General features: G+C 42.3%; 1 protein-coding gene across 3 annotated transcripts in view; it reads left to right on the top strand.

Annotated features, from left to right (window-relative positions):
- Positions 1–19,308, top strand: part of ANXA11 (annexin A11) — a 48,762-nt gene that overhangs the window by 10,609 nt on the left and 18,845 nt on the right. The window contains exons 1-3 of one of the 3 annotated variants that reach the window (XM_074232952.1): positions 1,370–1,515; positions 1,747–1,829; positions 15,462–15,525. In XM_074232952.1, the coding sequence (XP_074089053.1) occupies positions 15,471–15,525 (55 nt within the window). In that variant the 5' untranslated portion in view covers positions 1,370–1,515; positions 1,747–1,829; positions 15,462–15,470. Of the gene's footprint in view, positions 1–1,369; positions 1,830–15,461; positions 15,526–19,308 lie in introns of those variants that run through there. The other 2 variants (XM_074232951.1, XM_074232950.1) reach the window with 2 other exon arrangements.

A 19,308-nucleotide genomic window follows, 5' to 3' on the forward strand; every position in this document is an offset into this window, starting at 1 on the left:
TTCATTTTTTTTTTTTGACCTGGATCTGTGGATTTTTCTGTGTGAGGAATTCCCAATGATAAAAATGCCTTCCACCAATGCATATTGGCATCTGCTTTGCAACTAATTTATAGGCATAGGGAACTCTCTGAGGCCCTGAGAGGCTAAGTGTCTTGTCCAGGGTTGGTTATCCTGCCAGTGTGTGTTAAAGGGCCAAATTTTTCTCTGCTGTATCATCTCTCTGTCTCTCTGTCTCTCTGTCTCTCTCTCTCTCTCTCTCTCTCTCTCTCTCTCTCCCCCCCACCTTCCTTCTCTCCTTTCTTCTTCCCTCTCTCTTTCATACACACACATACACACACAAACACGTGCTCATCTATACATACATTGTCTATTATATATTCACACATTTCATATATGTACATATATAATCCATCCATCCTAGCTCCTAGTTAGGGAGCTCCACTACAGGCTCTACATTGCTGAGCACAGAATAGACCCTAAGTGAATATTTATTAGTTGGTTGATTGAGAATAGAACCATAGAAGTCTAGTCCAAAGGCAGCATCTTCATTTTTATACAAAAGTATAGCCTTCGCTCAAAAATCTCAAGGGAAGGAGAGCCCACTACCACCCAAAGCAGTCTGCCCTCTTCCCCCTAGACAGCTCTTCCAGGTCCTTCTCCATATGAAGTCAAAAGAGGCCTCCTTGGGACATACTTATTGCCATCAGTTCTATTCTTTGGAGCCAAGCAGAGCTAGTTGATTGTCTTGCTAGAGCAGTTGGTTCCCCCAAGAGTGATCTCAGGTACCATTCACTGATGTTGCCTGTGCCTGCTTTCGGGTCCTTGGGCAGGTCCCTTGAGTCCACAGAATTTGGTAGAAGGAAGGCCCTTATAATACGTGCCAGCACCGGAATGACCATGATTTCTGAAAGGAAGAACCACTTCTCTCTTCAAGAAACCATGTGAGGGCTGTGTTTGCCTGGAAGGAAAGACATTCCCTTGCCCAACTCAATCAACCCTGGCAGTACCTCTTCCTTTGTCCGTAACAATGGTTAGCTCCTTTTGGGTATGGAGCATTTCTGGGAGAAAAATCATTCATGGTATCAGCGATTTGTTCTCATTGGAAGCTTACAGTCCACTTGGGCAGAGAGGACCATCTTCCTGGCTGCAGTGTGAACTATTCTGACTGCCTTGGCAGCATTATGCCTTGGCTCAGAGAACTGGGCCCTTTCCAAGCCTGTGGTCTCTACCTAGAAGGACACGCTTCAATGAGAATCTGATAAGCTGGGTGTGCCTTCTCTTATGTCCTTTGCTCCACACATCACTGCCCCTGCCCTATGAGGGTATCTGCAACCTGAAGTTTCAGTGTCTTTGTGATGATTCATGATGACTTATCAGTTGATAAATCATCATTGAGAGCAAACATTGAGGACTTCTTTCCAGCTTCCTCACCCCCTGGGAGTAACTCCCTAACCTGTTCCCCAATTTATTGCCACAATGGTGGATAGGCATGAATAGAAACACAACCAGAAATAGGTAACCAGGTTGGCATGAGGGTCTCACTCTCTGGGAGTAGCTCCCTGACCCCTTCCCCAATTTATTTCCCCTAATTTATGTTGTATTTGCAATGAAATTGTTGTAAAGGTATATGTTGGGACATCAACCACCTCACTGTACTGTGTAGAAAGTATTTTGTAAACTTTAAAGGTCAAAATCAATGTGACATCAGGAAATATCATCACAACTTGTTTCCTTACATCACAAAAGGCTTCTTGGCAGTGCTGCCTTAGTTGGTGAGTGAATGAAGAATGTGGGGGAAGATGAATCATGAAAATAGTAGCTGACATAAGGTTTGTGAAGTATTTTATTTTTAATGTTATATTTTGTTTTCTCCCAATTACATGTAAAAACAGTTTTTAGCATTTTTTTAATTTTTGTGTTCCAGGGGGTTTCTCCTCCCCCCCAGAAGGCAAGCAATTTGATATATGTTATCCACGTGAAGTTATGCAAAGCATATTTCCATGGTAGTCATATTGTGAAAGAAAACAGACTCCAAAAAAAAGTAGGAAGAGTAAAGAAAAAAAATGCTTTGATCTGCATTCAGTCTCCATTAGTTCTTTCTCTTGAAATGGAGAGCATTTTTCATCCTAAGTCCTTCAGAATTGTCTTAAATTGTCATATTACTGAGAAGAGCTAGGTCATTTATAGTTGATCATCAGTATTTCTGTTATTCTCTACAATGTTCTGGTTCTGGCTCATTTTGGTTTCTGTCATGTAAGTCTTTCTAGGTTTGGCCTATAGCATCCTGCCTTTATAATCATATAACAACTTGTTCAGGCTTTCCCCAATGAGTGATCATTCCCTCAGTTTCCCATTTTTTGCCTCCACTAAAAGAATTACTAAAAATACTTTTATCCTTATAGGTCCTTTTCTTTTTTGGTTTTATCTCCTTGGGTTAATAGACTTCATTCCATTTCTAGATCAAAGGCTTTTGCACAGTTTTAAACCTTTTTGGATGTAGTCCCAAAATTGTTGAACCAAATCATGATGTGAAGTCCTTTAGATACGTTTTCTGCCCTATGAGGTTGGCTCTCTTATTATCTGATTCCTTGGGTATCTGAGACTTTAGAGCTAAAAGTGTAATCCATCATTTTGTTATTTGTTTCCATTGTGTCTGACTTTCCCTGACCCCATTTGGGGTATTTTTGGTAGAGACATTGGAGTGGTTTGTTGCCTTTTCCTTCTTCAGTGCGTATTATAGATGAGGAAACTGAGGCAAACAGAATTGAGTGACTTGCCCAAGGTCACACAGCTTGTGTCTGAAACCACATCTGAACACATGAAAATGAGTCTCTCGATTTCAGGCCTAGCATTCCATCCTTTGCCCTCCATAGCAGCCCCCAACCACAACATTTTACCAGTGAGGAAACTGAGGAGGAGAAGGATTGATCAACCTGCTCAGTGATCACATGACCAAGTCTTTTTTTTAATTATTATTTTATTTAAGGTAATGGGGTTAAGTGGCTTGCCCAAGGTCACACAGGTAATTATTAAGTGTCTGAGGCTGGATTTAAACTCAGGTACTCCTGATTCCAGGGCCGGTGCTCTATCTACTGCCACCTAGCTGCCCCATACTTGGCCAAGTCTTGACTCCAAGTCCAGGGATCTGATTACAATCAAGAAATTAACTTCTGTTAGAGAGTGCCATGGAAGGGATAATAATGAGGATGATGATTGATGATGTTTGTCCTTTCTTCTTGAAGAACATGAGGGGGCAGCTAGGTGGTCCAGTGGATAGAGCACCGGCCCTGGAGTCAGGAGTACCTTGGGTTCGAATGTGACCTCAGACACTTAATAATTACCTGTGTGGCTTTGGGCAAGCCACTTAACCCCATTTGCCTTGCAAAAACCTAAAAAAAAATAATTAAACTAGAAGAACATGATCAGGGAGGTGATGCCATGACATGCAAGTGGATTGGATTTGAGTGAGAGAGACTGTACAAAGTCACCAGCCTCACTTTCTCCTTTGGAACCATCTGAGTCCAGTGGCCAGATATGAATCAGGATGACTGGAGATGGTCCAGGATTTGAGAAAGGGAACTTGAAAGATGATCATATGATTAGTCCATCTAGATCTGGAAGGTATTTCAAGGGCCCATTTCCCTTATTTTTGCAATTCAGGAAACTGAGGTTCCAGGAGTATGTAACTTGCCCAAAGTCACCCTGAAAGTGCCAGAGAAAGGATTTGAACCTGCCTTCTCTGAACTCCAGGGCCTATGGTCTATCCACCACACCAAGCTGTTCCCCTTCAATACTGGTCCAACTCTGCCATGTTTGTAAGGCTATTTATCTGGGGTGATCTCACAGCTTAACCTTGTGCTTTGGAGAGAGGCTTCATTCATTCAACAGACGTTCATTCATTGACAACCTACCTAATGCAGAGCGCTGTCTACTGTGAGACTTGGTAAAGAAATACTGTGTAAAATTAAAATTAAAAGACTCCCTGTGCTTAGACTTTTATTAGGGACAATACCTGCCCGCAGGAAATGAGGCATGACTACCCCAGAAAAAGACTAGTGTTGTTATAGTTTTTCAATAAATTTCACATCCATTGTCTTATGGATGTCCTTCTAGGTGGGCAGATGCTATGTCCCCATTTTATAAATAAGGAAATTGAGGTTTAGAGAGGGTGGGTGACTCAGCTGGCAGATCCTGTGCCTTGAATGATCTTCCCATGCATCCATATTGCTTCAGTGGCAAAGATAGGACTTGAGTTTGGAGAACTGAGGTTTTGCCCAAGTGGTGGAATCCTCATAAGATGCTTCAGTTTCTCCATCTGTAAAATGGGGCAATTGGATTGTGAAATCACTTAAGGTTCCCTCCAGCTCTACACCTGATGCCTCAATTAAAGAATGGAAGATGGGGGCAGCTAGGTGGCGCAGTGGTTAAAGCACTGGCCCTGGAGTCAGGAGTACCTGGGTTCAAATCCGGTCTCAGACACTTAATAATTACCTAGCCGTGTGGCCTTGGGCAAGCCACTTAACCCCCATTTGCCTTGCAAAAAACCTAAAAAAACAAAGCAAAAAAAAAAAGAATGGGAGATGGAGTGAGGAAGCTGGAGAATAATCCTTGCCCAGGGACCCTTAAGCATGGCTTATATAAAGATGGAAGGCTTACCGCTTACCGGGACCAGGCTTACTTGGTCAGGTGCCCTAGTCCTGAGCACGTAGTCCATTGGTTATCTGATTGGGTAATCATTAGCTATCTGATTGAATTCCAGAGTTTCTCTCCTCCCCCATCTGCCTACCCTCCTCCCATAGATTTCCCCTTCTTAGCTCTTAGGAAAGTCCAGGCATACCAGAGATACAGTGTCCCAAGGCAGACTGAGAAGAGGGAGGAGGTCCTATTCTGCCTCACTTCCCCTCTTGGTTTGCCCAGGGTGAAGCAGAAGAAGAAGAAGTCAAAACTGTGTGGGTAGTGATGCAGAACTTGTGACAGTCGAGGGAGATCTGGGGGTTGGCCTTGGAGGAACTGAGGACCTGGACAAGTCGCCTCCTCCCTCTGGGCCCAGTTTCCTTATCTGCAGAGTGAAGGCATTGAACTTGAAGACTGCTAAGAGCCTGTCTCTTACGTACTATGATTCCCATAGCACGTGGACACAATAACTCATTCCATGATAAAAGCTGCAGAAGGATGGGAGACTAAATGGGGAGGGGGATTCCAGAAGGCTTCCTAGCTGAGGTGGATTAAAGGATGAGGGGGAAATTTCTAGGCAATGAGCCCCAGATACTTAGCCCTGTTGCCTCAGTGTCTCATCCGTAAGAAGAAGCACATCTTTTTTTTTTTTAAAGGTTTTTGCAAGGCAAAGGGTTAAGTGGCTTGCCCAAGGCCACACGGCTAGGTAATTATTAAGTGCCTGAGACCGGATTTGAACTCAGGTACTCCTGACTTCAGGGCTGGTGCTCTATCCACCGCACCACCTAGGTGCCCCAAGAAGCACATTTTCAAACCACTCTGGTATCTTTGCCAAGAAAACCCCAAAAGGGGCCATAGAGGCAGACTGACAGCAACAAGGCTCCTTCCTACTGAATCTTCTTGCTATAACAGTTTTTCCTTTGGTAGTTTTTAACTTGTTTGGTGATGGGGAGCCTGGCAAGAATGTAAGCAATGACTCCTAATGAAAATAAGGTGGGGTGCTCAGGGCAAACCTCCAGTCTGTGGGGGCTAGGCTTGCTTCCTGCATCTGTTATCAACTGGTGTGGACGTTGAATGAACTGAAAGAAGGCTGGAAGTCTTAGCTAGTTCAGTGTTGGAGTTTGCATCCAAATCTCTAGTCTTCCTATAATGTGTATATGTGTCTGTGTACACTTGTGTATACATGTGTATGTGTGTTTGTCCTTCCTTCTTGAAGAAGATCATGAGGTCAGGGAGGTGATACCATGACATGCAAGTGGATTGGATTTGGTGTATCTATGAGAGAGACATATTAGGGTTGGAGTAGGGAGTTGGATCTGTTCCTATATCTTTCTTTTTCCAAATTGAAGTCTTAAGAGTTTTCTGGGGTGTCGTAGGAGAGACTTGAACTCAAGCCCCACTCCTTCTACAGTCTCTTCTATCTTGCCCAGTCCCACACACTATCACCACTCCCCTCCTGCCTCTCCAGCCAGGCAGTGCAGTATTGTTAATAATCCCTATTTTACACATGAGTAAACTGAGTCTCCCAGGGGTTTCCTGGTCACATAGCTTAATAAGTGACCGAAGGGGCCTCTGAATCCAGGTGTCTCACTCCCAAATCCAACGTGATTTCCACTGTGTCCATCGCCTTGGTCGAGAGAGAGCCCTGCCATGTGTGAAGGTGATTTGAAATGTTATAAGGCCGCACAGATGTTATGTGGGATCGTTTTCTGTATTGTTCTGAATGGCTCTGGGGATGCTTTCCTCTGGTCTACTTAACTTCCCCCTCGGCCTTAACCCTTCTCTTGGTCTCACATAGAGAGGGTGGGCAGCGAGGTCAGGGTGGGCAGTGAGGTCTGGGTGTCCCTGGGGACAGAGCACATGATGGGGTTTAAACTCTTCCTTGACCTTTTCCAGGGAATGGTGAGATAGAACCTTCTGGGTGATTTCAATCCTTTCCTTCTCTGGGCAGCTGTGACCTCTGGAAGGTAATGCCCAGGCACAGCTGGACAGACTTCAGCTCCCTTTAAACTCTTTTACCCTCTGGGAATGTCAAGACCATCATCCCCTGGCTAAATGTCTTTGTTTCTGGTTTTGTTTTAATTTATTAAAAGGTTGTTCAAACAATAACAGAACTGTCTCTTGACTAGAGACGGGTGATATAGTCCCAATATTTAAGTAGACCAGTGAGCTTGGCTTTGGATGCTGGGAAATCATAGAATGAGAGAGAGAGAGAGAGAGAGAGAGAGATTTCTGTACGAGGTATTTCCCCTTGTAGACTGTAGTCAGTCTTTGTTAATTGATATATTGATCTAGGAAAGGGAGAGTCATAAAAAGCCAACATGGTTTCATTAAAACAAGTCATCCTAGACTAATCTTACTTGGTTACAAGACTGATAAAGAGGGAAGGTTGTTGAGAGATTTTTTTTTGTAGACCAGATGAAAAGATATGAGGTAGATTCATGGTAGAGTTAGGTGATCTCAACCTTTTCTGATTTCAGCCAGCACAAATTAAGAACAGTTAACTGGTTGGGTGACAGGATCACAGGTCAGAATGTTGGGCCAAATTTCATAAAGTTTTAACTTTGAGTCAAAAAGTCAGCATTACAATTACTGGGTAGGGAAGGTATGGCTAAATAAAGGTAATTGGAAAACCCCAGTGACTGTTAGTTTGCTAGCTTAGAATGAGTCACTTTGTCAACATGGTGGCCAAAAAGGGATGGTGTGATCTTAGGCTATAATGAGAGAAATGTAGTATTACAACAGAAGTGGGAATTAGGTTAAAATGTCATTGGAAATTGTTTAATATGTTTAAACAAAAATAAAACATAGCTGATGTTAATAAGTGGTTTTCTAATATGTAATGTGCAAGGATCCTTCTATTTGGTTTAGTAGCCCCCCCCCCCAAAAAAAAAAGCAGATTTCGATTTGATAGAAGGAAAACTCTCATGAGAGTAAGACCATCTGAAAAGTTTGACTCTTGCGGTAGGGAGTGATTTGTACCTCGGTGATGCCACTTGTCTGGAGTATTGTAGAACAGTTTCTTGTCCATACATGGGTTGGGCCAGATGGCCTGCAGTGGTGGTAGGGTGTGTGTATGGATGTGGGGGTCTCTTCCAATGTGAAATGGTGGATCTTAGAAAATCACACTGTGTGGTGAAAGAAAACTATTTCAGACAGGGCACAATGTGAAGAAGCGAGTTGGATTTTGGACTAGAGGATCTCTCAGATCCATCCAAAACTTTATTTTATGATTCTTTGCCATGTTCTAGATAAACCTTGAGCACTGTACCTGTATGTGATCTTGGCCACTGGGTCCTTTAGTCTTCCATGGAACACCCACTTGGCTTTTCATAAAAACAAGGTCTTAATATTTCCTAGAGGGGTGGCTAGGTGGTACAGTGGATGGAGCACTGGCTCTGGAGTCAGGAGTACCTGAGTTCAAATCCCACCTCAAACACTTAATAATTGCCTAGCTGTGTGGCCTTGGGCAAGCCACTTAATCCCATTGCCTTGTAAAAAATTAAAAATAATAAAAAAAAATTTCCTAGAGTGGGATTTTCTGCTCTCCAAAGAGATCTTCTCCCTGTTCATATTTCACCCTGGTTACCTAGACACCTTGCCAACCCCCAGTCCATCTATCTCAGAGCTATGCAGGATGAGGTAGGGGAAGAGAGGGTTGATGTTCTAAACACAGAACTGGATAGTAAACTGAGATAAGGTCAAAAGAGGTGAAATATAGATCATACCTAGCCTAGCCCCCTCATTTTACACTTGAGGCTGAGAGGTTGAAAGGAACATTCTCAAATGCTCCACTAATTAAGCCAGAACAGGTTCTGAAGTCCAGAGTACTTAGATGTGTGGAATAGAAAAAGACTTTGAAAAAATTTCCATATTAGTCATATTGTGAAAGAAGAATCAGAATGAAAGGGGGGGGGAAGAACACTTAAAAAAGTGAATGTAGACTACTTTGATTTGCATTCAGTCTCCAAAATTCTTTATTTGGATCTGGATGACTCTTTCCATCCCCAGTTGTCCTTCATCATTGAATTATTGAAAAGAAGCTAGCCTGGTATAGTTATCATCCCCCAATGTTGCTATTACTGTGCACCATATTCTTCTGGGTCTTCTCACTCCATTCATCATCAATTCATGCTAATCTTTCCAGGGTAGTAAAAGACTTTAGAAACAATTGAGTGGGCCTGATAAATGGGGAGGGGAGGAACGAGACTTTACCCAGCCTTTTTAGCCAAGGAGCATAGAGTCTTAGATCAAAGGATGAGAGCTGAACATGGGACCTTAGAGCTTCTCTAACCCAGTTTCCTCATTTTGCAAGGGGGGTAACTGAGGCCTAAAGAGTCTGATTGAGGATTTTCCTTAAGCACATGTCTAACCATATCATGACCCTACTCATTGAAATCCAGGGGCTCCCTATTGCATCGAATACAAAATATAAATTCCTCTATTTGGCTTTTAAAGCCCATTACAACTCGAGCCCAGGTGATCGTTCCAGCCTCATTCTCCTTTACTTACTTTCTTGTGTCCTGTGGTCCATCCACATTTTTCTCCATTTCTCATACATAGAGCTCTGCCATGTTTTTCCGATGATGATCATCTCCTAGGACTGGAGTGCATTCTCTCTTCACCTCTGCCTCATAGAATCTCTTATACAAAAATTTATTAAATAGCATGTGGCTTTGGATCCAGTTTTCCCCACAGCTAGACTCACCCCCTGCCCCTCCAAATAGACAAAAAAAAAAAAATCCTATATATATTCAAAAATATCCCTAACTTCTTTTTGTGGTGGCAGAAAACTGGAAACCCAGTTGTCTGACGCCTGTTCCATTGGTGCTCCCTGCCCTTTCGTGTTAGGTGAAGGGGATTATTCTATGGGAGAGCGATTATTTTGATTCTATGTTGTCTCCATGAGAAGAACCAGAAGCTGGGGGCGTGGGGTGGGGTGGGAATTGAAGTTGCCTGGAGCCCAGTGGGAGCTTCATATAAGAAATCTTTTGTTGTAATGGAGCTGGCCCATTGGAAGTAGTGAACCCATTGCTACTGGTATGGATCAAACAGGTCTGGCCTCTCTGGATTGCTATGGTGAGGGATCTTTCATTGGAGGAAATGTTGGCCTGGATCTGAGGTTGCTTTACCTTTTACTCTGCAATGCTTTTGTAAGTTATGGTATTCCTCTCTTTCTCCATCATCTTAAACAAGGACTGGGCTTCTGAGGAAAAGATTGCAGGCAGAATGAATGACCCCAGTGTGAGTTAATTTTAACTTTGAAAAACAACCCCAGAGTATGTATGGGTTGCCAGAGGGGTGGGGAGCCCTTAATCCCTCAGGCTAGATTTAAAATACCTTTATGAATAGAATGCTTTTGGTGGAGCTCAGCTCCTGGTAGGTGTGGGCTAACTAAGAAGGAAGCTTGAAGTGTGGGGGGGGGGGGGCTCCCTTTCCCTGACTTGATGACTCAGCTTATTAAACTTTCCAGGGAGAATCATTTTACAATTTGCATTTCTTTCCTCAGAATTCATAGAATTCAACCAAATTCTGTTCCCTGGTGAATTCTGTATGGAAGGGCCATTGGGCACCTGAATTTTCTAGGGAGAGCCCAGGCCTCTTTCCAGATGGCTAGGAGGCAAGTTGGGTTAACAGGACAAACTGAGAAGGAGAGTAAGGATTCAAAAAGCCAACTAATAAGTCAGTTTAAGAATTCAGCTGTAGAGTTTATTGATTATGGATCAAGGCAAGGTAAATATTCTGAGCAAACTCCAAGGGACTCCATTGGTGCAGACAACCTGGGCCAAGAAGGAAAGGGAAGGGGAAAGGGGGGTTTGGGGTGGGATCTGAGGCTGGGGAGCTGGTGGAACAGGTATGTGTGTGGTCACCTGGCCAGGTTAGGCCTAGAGGCATGAGGAAGGTGAGGCAGAGGTTAGGCAGACTTGAGGCAACTGATTTTCTCTAAGAATTCCAACAGGCTTGTTGTCTAGGGCCTTTTAAAGAAATGGGGGATCAGTCTTGTCTTAAGGAAGGGTAGCTGGGGACCTGTCTGGTCTGATCTTAAATCACCTGGGCTATAGGGGATGTTAAGATTAGAAGAGGGGAATCTGATGTTGCCAAGGGACAGATTCTTCCTCGGTACAGAATTCCTGAATCTAACCTAACTGCGTCTTTGGGGTTTGGGGGAACTCTCCATGTGAGCTCCATTGGGCAGCATCCCTTAATCATCATCCATCCCTGCTCAAAACAAGGGCATCTGACCAAGGTCTTGTTTGAGGAGGAAGGCAAGACCTGAAAGTACCTGAGAACAGGTGTGGGGTTCTAGGGAGGAACAGGATCTTTGAAGCACCAGACCCTAAGCCTTGGAATGTATGCCCTGGCTTAGCCATCCCACTTCTGGTATTTCGAGTAGGATTCTGTAGCCCTAAAGACAAAAACACCCGGAAGGGCCAAGTTACTGTTCTAGCTTAGGCAAAAGTGAACATGAATGTGAATGGTCAGTGAATAAAAAGCCAAAATCTGTGGGGCAGGAAATGGTTTGTCAAACATTGATGTCATCTTCCTTTATAAAAGGCCACTGTCAGGTATATAAAACATGTTTCTCAGGGACCCAATTAGTCCAAATTAATCCAAACCTTTCCCCCACCCCCCCATCTGGTTTGTACAATACTTTAGTTCAGATCAGAGAATGACAATAAAAAGGGTGATAAGGTTGAAGAGAGCAGATAGAAAAAAATGAATGGACATTTTTATTTAAATTCAATGAAATATGAGAATTTTAATGATATTTTTAAGTGAAATAATTATTCATAGTATACCTGTATAATTTTTTTCAAAGGTGGCTCAGTAGATAGAGCGCTGACCCAGGAGTCAGATGGACCTGAATTTGAATCTGGCCTCAGGCATTTAATATACCTAACCTAGCTGTGTGACCTTGGGCAAGTCATTTAACCCCATTGCCTTGAAAAGGGGAAAAGGAAAAGATATCTGAAGTGTGAGCCACTGTATTTGAAGGAAGCCTACCTGGGGATTAATGACACAGTATATGAGGATGAAACCAGTTTTTTTCTGTCCTGGCTCACTCCTAGTATAAGGGCATCCTAGTTTGCCATGCCCAACAGTGTGATGAAAATTATAACAGCAACTATTGACCTGGTTCTTTTTATAAGATTTACAGAGCTTTTTACAAATATCAAGTCATTTGATCCTGACAACAACCCTGGCAAAAAGGGGGCTGTCCTTATGTCCTCATTTTATAGATGAGACAAGCAGCACTTAAATGACTTCGCTAGTTTGTCTGAGGTAAGATCTGAACTTGGGTCTTCCTGATTCCCAGTCCAGCACTCTGCCCTCTGATTCATTCCCCTAGAGTCTGTTTCTATAGAGAAATGAATGACAAGTATTTATGAATATTTACTATAGCGTAGGAACACAGTTCTGCTTCCAGAGTTTTCACCCTCCTTTGAGAAAAACTAATCTTCAAAGGGGCAGATTCAATAACAGATTCCAGACATTTCCACTCATCAACAAACATTGATCTCAGAGTAGATTTCTTTTCTGTACAAGAACAAAAAATACACTTTTACCTTGTACAGACACTTGACACTTAGCTGTGTGACTTTGGACAAGTCACTTAACCCCATTGCCCCACAAAAGCAAACAAACAAAAAATGACCCAATAGCATGAATGAAAGAAGGCTTACATGTATAAATGAAAATAACGTTTCTCCTTTTTCATTTTGAAAATGTACTAAAATTTAATCACATCAAAGCTGTAATTTAATCTGTGACAGTGAAACACAAGAACTAATATTAGAGTTGGTGTAGCATAGTCTGTATTTTAGCTTTGAAAGCCGTAGAAATCAGTTATCCCAGTTTTTCCTATAAAAGACCCATTTTTCCCAAAGCATTATGCACAGTTTTAATTAGAATATAATGGCAGAATAATATTCCATAATTTTTATATCTTTTGTTTTTTTAATGAGCTGTTTCACATTTTCTTCTAATTTTTCATTCTTTTGGTTTTGAAGTATTGAGTCCTGATATCGTAAAATCAGCAATCTCCCTGAGTTCTATTCTTTGTCTGAAGGATTTGTTTTCCTCAGAGAGCTTTCTTATCTCTTTTTCCATCTGGCCAATTCTGCTTTTTAAAAGCATTCTGCTCCTCAATAACTTTTTTGAACTGTTTTATCCATTTGACCCAAGCTGGTTTTTAACATGATATTTTCTTCAGCATTTTTTTTTTGATCTCCTTGATTAAGCTGCTGATTTCATTTTCATGTTTTTCCTGAATCTCTCATTTATTTTCTCAATTTTTCTTCTCTCTCACTTGATTTTCAAAGTCTTTTTTGAGCTCTGTCATGGCCTGAGCCCAATTTCTGTTTTTCTTGGAGTCTTTAGATGCAGGAGCTTGTGCTTCCTCATCTTCAGACTGAATGTTTTGATCCTTCTTGGGATCACAGGCAAAGTATTTCTCAATGGTGTTTCTCTTTTTATCTCTGCTTACTTATTTCTCCAGCCTGTACCTGGTTTGGGGGTGCTTCCTGAGCTTTTGGGACACTCCCACAAGGATCTCAGTGTATGAGGCTCTGTCCTCCCTCCTGGTCTGTGAATGACCACAAGTGACCCCCCTCTGCCACGGGGCTGAGGTGGGGGGGCCTGCTGTTCTATGGGGGGGCCTAGGCTGGGATCAGGATCTGAATGTGGTCAGAGCCCCAGAGTCCTGTTCAGGGGCAGAGGACAGAGCTGGGCAGTCTCTCTCTCTTCACTCCCCTCCCTAGGTTCAATGGGCTCATGCCCTGGGGGCTCCTGCTTACCGGCTCCACCTGCTTCTGTTCCTGGATCTGGACTGCCTTGGCCACGCTGCTTGCTGTGTGCCCTGAGGGCTGGGCTTCATGTGCTCTGGCAGAGGTCCCCCGCTGTTCCCCCACTTTGTGCCTGGTGCTCCCCCGGGGTGCAGCTCAGGAGACTCTCCTGCCAGCTCCCAGCGCCCTGGGGCTGCCTCTGGGAGGCTGAAGTTCTTTCGCCTTGGAGGGCCGCCCCTCTGGGGGAGCAGAACCTTTCCGCTCTTCAGGTTACCTTGAGTAGGAGAACTGCCTCCCTGGGTCCCTCTGGGTTCTGTCTCTCGAAAATGTAGTTAGTCCTTAGCTTATAAATTTTGTTCGAGAGCACCCAAGAGGCGGTTCTCTCCTGTCGCCAAATTGGCTTCGTCCCCCATAATTATTAAATATAAAATGAAGTCAATGACTCAAGAAAGTTATTTGCTGCTGTGAGTTTGTGGGGACATTTCATATTCTATATCTCTCACATAGACATAATGTGCTTGATGGGGAGGAATTATGATTTAAAACTCTATGAAATTGTTTGATTAGAGTAGCAATACCTAAGTGTTGAGTCCCTTTCCAGACTCTCTTATCCTTTCCCCAGGTGAGCCTTGATGGGGGTGGGAGACAAGAGACAAGTTCTCCCTTTGTACACCAAGGTCTCCATTTATTTACCAAAATATAAATGCTTAAATATCCTTTCCAGTCTACAGTCTCCACTCCCACAGCACTTTAGCAAAACAACGTTCTGATGCTCAGGGGCACCAGGTGATGAAGATTTACAGTATTCCCCACACACAACAGTCCCTAACACCTAACATTTGAAATGCATCCAAGCTCCTTTGTATAATTATATTAAGAATCAAGTATATTTATTTTCACATGTTATATTTACTTTTGCAAAAGAAATACTATTGCATTATTTTTCCAAGAGATACACAGAGCAATTTTTTTTTTCTCCAGGGAACTTGTGCAAACCATTATAAAATCTAGATTCTTCACATACATATAAAACAACAGAAGCCTCTTCATGTATGTTGTTAATTAATTAATGTATTTTTTGAAGTCAGGAATGCTCGCCCTTTGCAATTAGGCAACATTTCTTCATTCCTGGAATCTGGCTCAGAGCTGCTGCTACATGGCGGGGTCTAAAGCAGCAGGCAGCATATCTTTTTAGGTTTCTTCTTTTCCAGAAAAATGGTGTTTTTCTATTTATTCATCTGAGCAGGTCATAAAATATTTCATTAACGTCAATCTTTGACTTTGCTGTCTTGCTGATCTTCCAGGTCACATTTATTGCCAACTAAAATCATTGGAACATCTTCTATATCTTTAACTTGTAGGATCTGTTCCCTCAAGTCCTGTAAGTCATTAAGATGGATTCAACTGTCATAGAATATGCTAGTGCAAACCCTTGGCCATTCTTTGTATACTGTAAATTGCTCTGTCCCTGCTGTAGCAAGGATTTCAAGCATACATTGTTGGCAATCAACTTCAACTTGTTTTCTATAGGAGTCTTCATTGTAGGGTTTTATATATATATATATATATATATATATACATATATATACTTTTAGTTTTTGAAAGGCAATGGGGTTAAGTGGCTTGCCCATGGCCACACAGCTAGGCAATTATTAAGTGTCTGAGGCTGGATTTGAACTCAGGTACTCCTGACTCCAAGGCCAGTGTTCTATCCACTGCACCACCTAGCCGCCCCTGCGGGTCATATTTTTCAACAGAGATTCCTTGGACAAACTATACTGTCAAAGCAGACTTCCCCACGCCTCCTGAACCAAGGACCACTAGCCTGTACTCTCATGCATGATGTGGTCTGTTCAGACGCTGATAATCCCCCAGTCTGGTGCCTTTTCTCCTTCTTGAAGGATCCTTGGGCAGAGTGTATAGAGTGTCAACCCTCAGAGGACTTGGACAAGTAAAGTGGGAGGAGAAGAAGACTTAATGTTTTTTCTCTTTTCATTTCAGGTCTAAGAAATGAGCTATCCAGGTTACCCTCCTCCCGGAGGTGGCTACCCACCAGCTGCCCCAGGTAAATTTGGGTTGACCATCATCTTCTTAGTAATTCTGTCTTTTCTCCCCCCCCCCCTCCATCTTTCCCAATACCACCACATCCACAATGAGTGGATATTGAGACACAACAGAGGGAAATGAAATAGAATCAGATGGGGTGGGGAGAGCAGGAAACTGGGGTGTGAGAATAGCAGCCACAAAATAAAGGGAAAACACACCAAAGGTATTTGACAGTATGCCTCAGCCACTCAGAAGCCAGGGGATAAGTATTATTTTCCTTCCTTTTCTACCTCTGGGTCCCCCTGGACAGAAGCACCCCAAGTCTGGATGTGCCATTTGCTGAATGATCATACCACCACCGGAGATGAAAAGGAGACTTTCCTTTTAGTTTGTTTTAGTTTCTAGGGTCTTTGCAGATTCATTTACCTAGAGGTTATAGGATGAATGAATGACTAGCATTTATGAAATGATCATGATATGGTAGGAACAAGGCTCTGCTTCCAGAGTGTTTGCCCTCTCCTTGAGAAAGACTCAGCTGCAAAGGGCAGAATCAGTAACAGATTCCAGAGGTTTTAGCTCATACCCCATACATCAATCTCAGTGTATCTGATCTCTTGTTTTACATACAAGGCAAAAAATATTCTTTTGCCCTGTTCAAATTTCCAGTATCTAAGTCTTTTACCTCTACTGTTTTTTTTCCCCCCTAGAATAGAGCTTTGTCATTAATCAGAAAGAAAACACCAGGGAACCCATGAAAAGGGGAGGAAGTAGGGATATTGTGGTATTGGCTTGCTGGGGTAGGTGAGAAAATGCCAACTGCTTCCATTCCAACATAGAACTCTCAACATCTTTCTGGGAATCCTCCGGTTGCCTGGGACTTTGAAATCTTGAAATTTCATAATTGAAAAGGGACCTTAGAGATCATCCACTCCAATCTCCTTCTCACCCTTAGTTGAGGACCCTAAACCCACCCTATAACTTTTCTATTTGGAATAGTGGCCTGTGATGAGTCTCTTTTTTTCACATATGAGCTGCCATCTTGGATGAATCCATTAGATGTGGAATCCAAGTGATGCGGAATGGTCTTTGTTGCTCAATTGGATGGATGGATGAGTACTCAATTTAGTGACTCAACTGTATCACAAGGGCTTGGGAAGAGTCAAGCCTTGTGACATTTTAGGTGGAGATTGCATAGGAACATAAGCAGGGTGATGAAGGACTTCAAAGGTGAATGATTGGGGGTGGCTAGGTGGTGCAGTGGATAAAGTACCAGCCCTGGAGTCAGGAGTACCTGGGTTCAAATCTGACCTCAGACACTTAATAATTACCTAGCTGTGGCCTTGGGCAAGTCACTTAACCCCATTTGCCGTGCAAAAACCTAAAAAAAAAAAGGTGAATGATTGGATCAGATTACCACCAGATTCCTTGGTCCCTTGTCAACTGATGGGAGTTAAGAAATGTCCATTCTGGAAAATAGCATAAAATAGCATAAATTGTCTGAGAATAGATTCATAAAATCATTGTTTTCTGAATAACTGAGCTAATAGTCCTATAAAGTTCAGATTACTTGAGAATTTGTTAATAGAACTTGGTCTAGAATTAGGAGCTTCCACCGATGTTTTTTTTTTAATGAACCCAACTCTTTTGCATTTCCATTTGTTGTTTGTCCTTCTCAAAGAAGATCGTGACATCAGGGAGGTGATATCATGATAGGCAAATAAATTGTATTTCAGTGAAGGGTTGCTGGGCTAAGTCACCAGTCTCACTGGCTCCTCTAGAGCCATCTGGGTTCCAGGGGTCAAATCTGGAACTGGAGGCAATCAGGGTTAGGTGACATTCCAATGTGCATTTCCACTTAAAAAGAAAACATCATGGTGAGAGTAGATTAAAAAGATTAAAACCTTGCTCAATTTTTAAGAGAAAGAATGCCAAGATCTTGTGAATGGGTCGGTTTGACAAAAACAAGGACGAGGCACTCAGTAAATATTGGATCACATAGCCTTACAAAGAGTAGATTCCAACACAGTATACTTTCCAGTAAATGATACTTTTCTGATTTTCCTCCTAAAATTGGAGATCTGTTCCATTGAGAGAAAAAAAAAATTATCTCCTGGTTGTTCTTTTTCAAAGTAGAACAACCCTTTAAAAAATAATTTGCACATTTTGTTGAGTAAAACATTAACACAGTTCAGACACTTGCCAGCTCTGACCATGGGTAAGTTACATAACCTTGTTTGCCTCAGTTTCCTCATCTGTAAAATAAACTGGAGAAGGAAATGATAAACCAGTCCAGTTTCTCTGCCAAGAATACCCCAGTGGAGTCATACAGAGTTAGACACAACCGAAAAACATCTGAACAACAGCCACAAATCATCAACAGTGTTCATCAAGATATCTTTTAAATTTTCTAAATATATTGTACGCTATTCAAAGAAAGTATGCAGCTAAAAAATCTTGGATATTAAAAGATTTTAAAAATACCAGAAACTTACAGTCTTAAGTAGTTCTCATAAACAGCAAGACCTAAAGCTTTGACGATTGTTCAAGTGTTTACATTTTTTTAAAAGCCTGCCTCAAAACTTCAAAAACATTTGAGTCTGGATTTGATGTCTACAGTGTGGCAGAGTGGACCGGGCTCAGCCTTGGAGCCAGGACTCCCTGGACTCCTCTTCCTCTGACACACAATACTTCATCACCCCGCCAGGGGACCCGATGACTATCTGGTTCACTTTGAGGGAGTGTCTGCACTGGGGATTCCCTACCAATGAAATCACTGATCCAAATTCTTTCCTCCGCCCCCTTCCACATCTTTCCAAATATTTTATTTCTAGACTTGGTGTGGGAGAGCATGTGATTTTTGGAAGCTTTTTGGCAGGCGGACAACCTCCAGAGTTACAGAAACCCGAGACCAGTAGGAATGAATGAGGGGTGCTCTTCATTTCTGTTTGTCTTTAAAGATACCTATATCATGGTGTAAATATTTACTTAATTGATCATTTTCTTGATAATTGGTAGTTTTTAAAATAATTTTAAATTTAAAAAATTTTAGTTTGATTCTGTAACCAAAGATATGAGACAAGCAAAAATCATAATGATCCTTTATTAAGCACCTGCTATATTCATCAGGGTTAAGCAAAAGAGGGAGATAGTTTTCCTTGTTAGAGTCCTCCTAACTATATAAATGGTTCATTGGTGGTGGAAATAAGAGTAGAACAAAAGGGAGAATGACAGATTTGTGCCCCAAAGCACTTTTTTTTTTTTTAAGGTTTTTGCAAGGCAAACGGGTTAAGTGGCTTGCCCAAGGCCACCCAGCTAGGTAATTATTAAGTGTCTGAGACCGGATTTGAACCCAGGTACTCCTGACTCCAGGGCCAGTGCTTTATCCACTGCACCACCTAGCTGTCCCCCCAAAGCACTCGAGGATAATCAATCAATCAATCAGCAAAGATTTATCAAGCTTCTAGTGTAAGATATTCTGTTTGATGCTAGGAATGCAACTAAGAAAATAAAATAAATAGTCCTTGCTTCCAAACACATTCACATATTATTAATTATAGGCCAGATAGAAAAGAAAAAAAACATGGGGGGGGTCAGAGAGGGCTTCTTGGGGGAGGCCGATGTTTAAATTTTGAAAATCTGCTACTCAGACCTCTGTGACTATGGATGACTAGTCACTTCCATCTCCAAGGGTCTGTGGTTTCTTGTCTGAAAAATGCAGGGGTTGGAATAGTGTGAGATATATAATAAACTCTTTATAATGCATTTTGGGGGGCATCAACCCCTGAGGTCAGGAGGACCTGAG

Source organism: Macrotis lagotis, chromosome 4, assembly GCF_037893015.1.
Source record: "Macrotis lagotis isolate mMagLag1 chromosome 4, bilby.v1.9.chrom.fasta, whole genome shotgun sequence".
Classification (NCBI taxonomy): domain Eukaryota; kingdom Metazoa; phylum Chordata; class Mammalia; order Peramelemorphia; family Peramelidae; genus Macrotis; species Macrotis lagotis.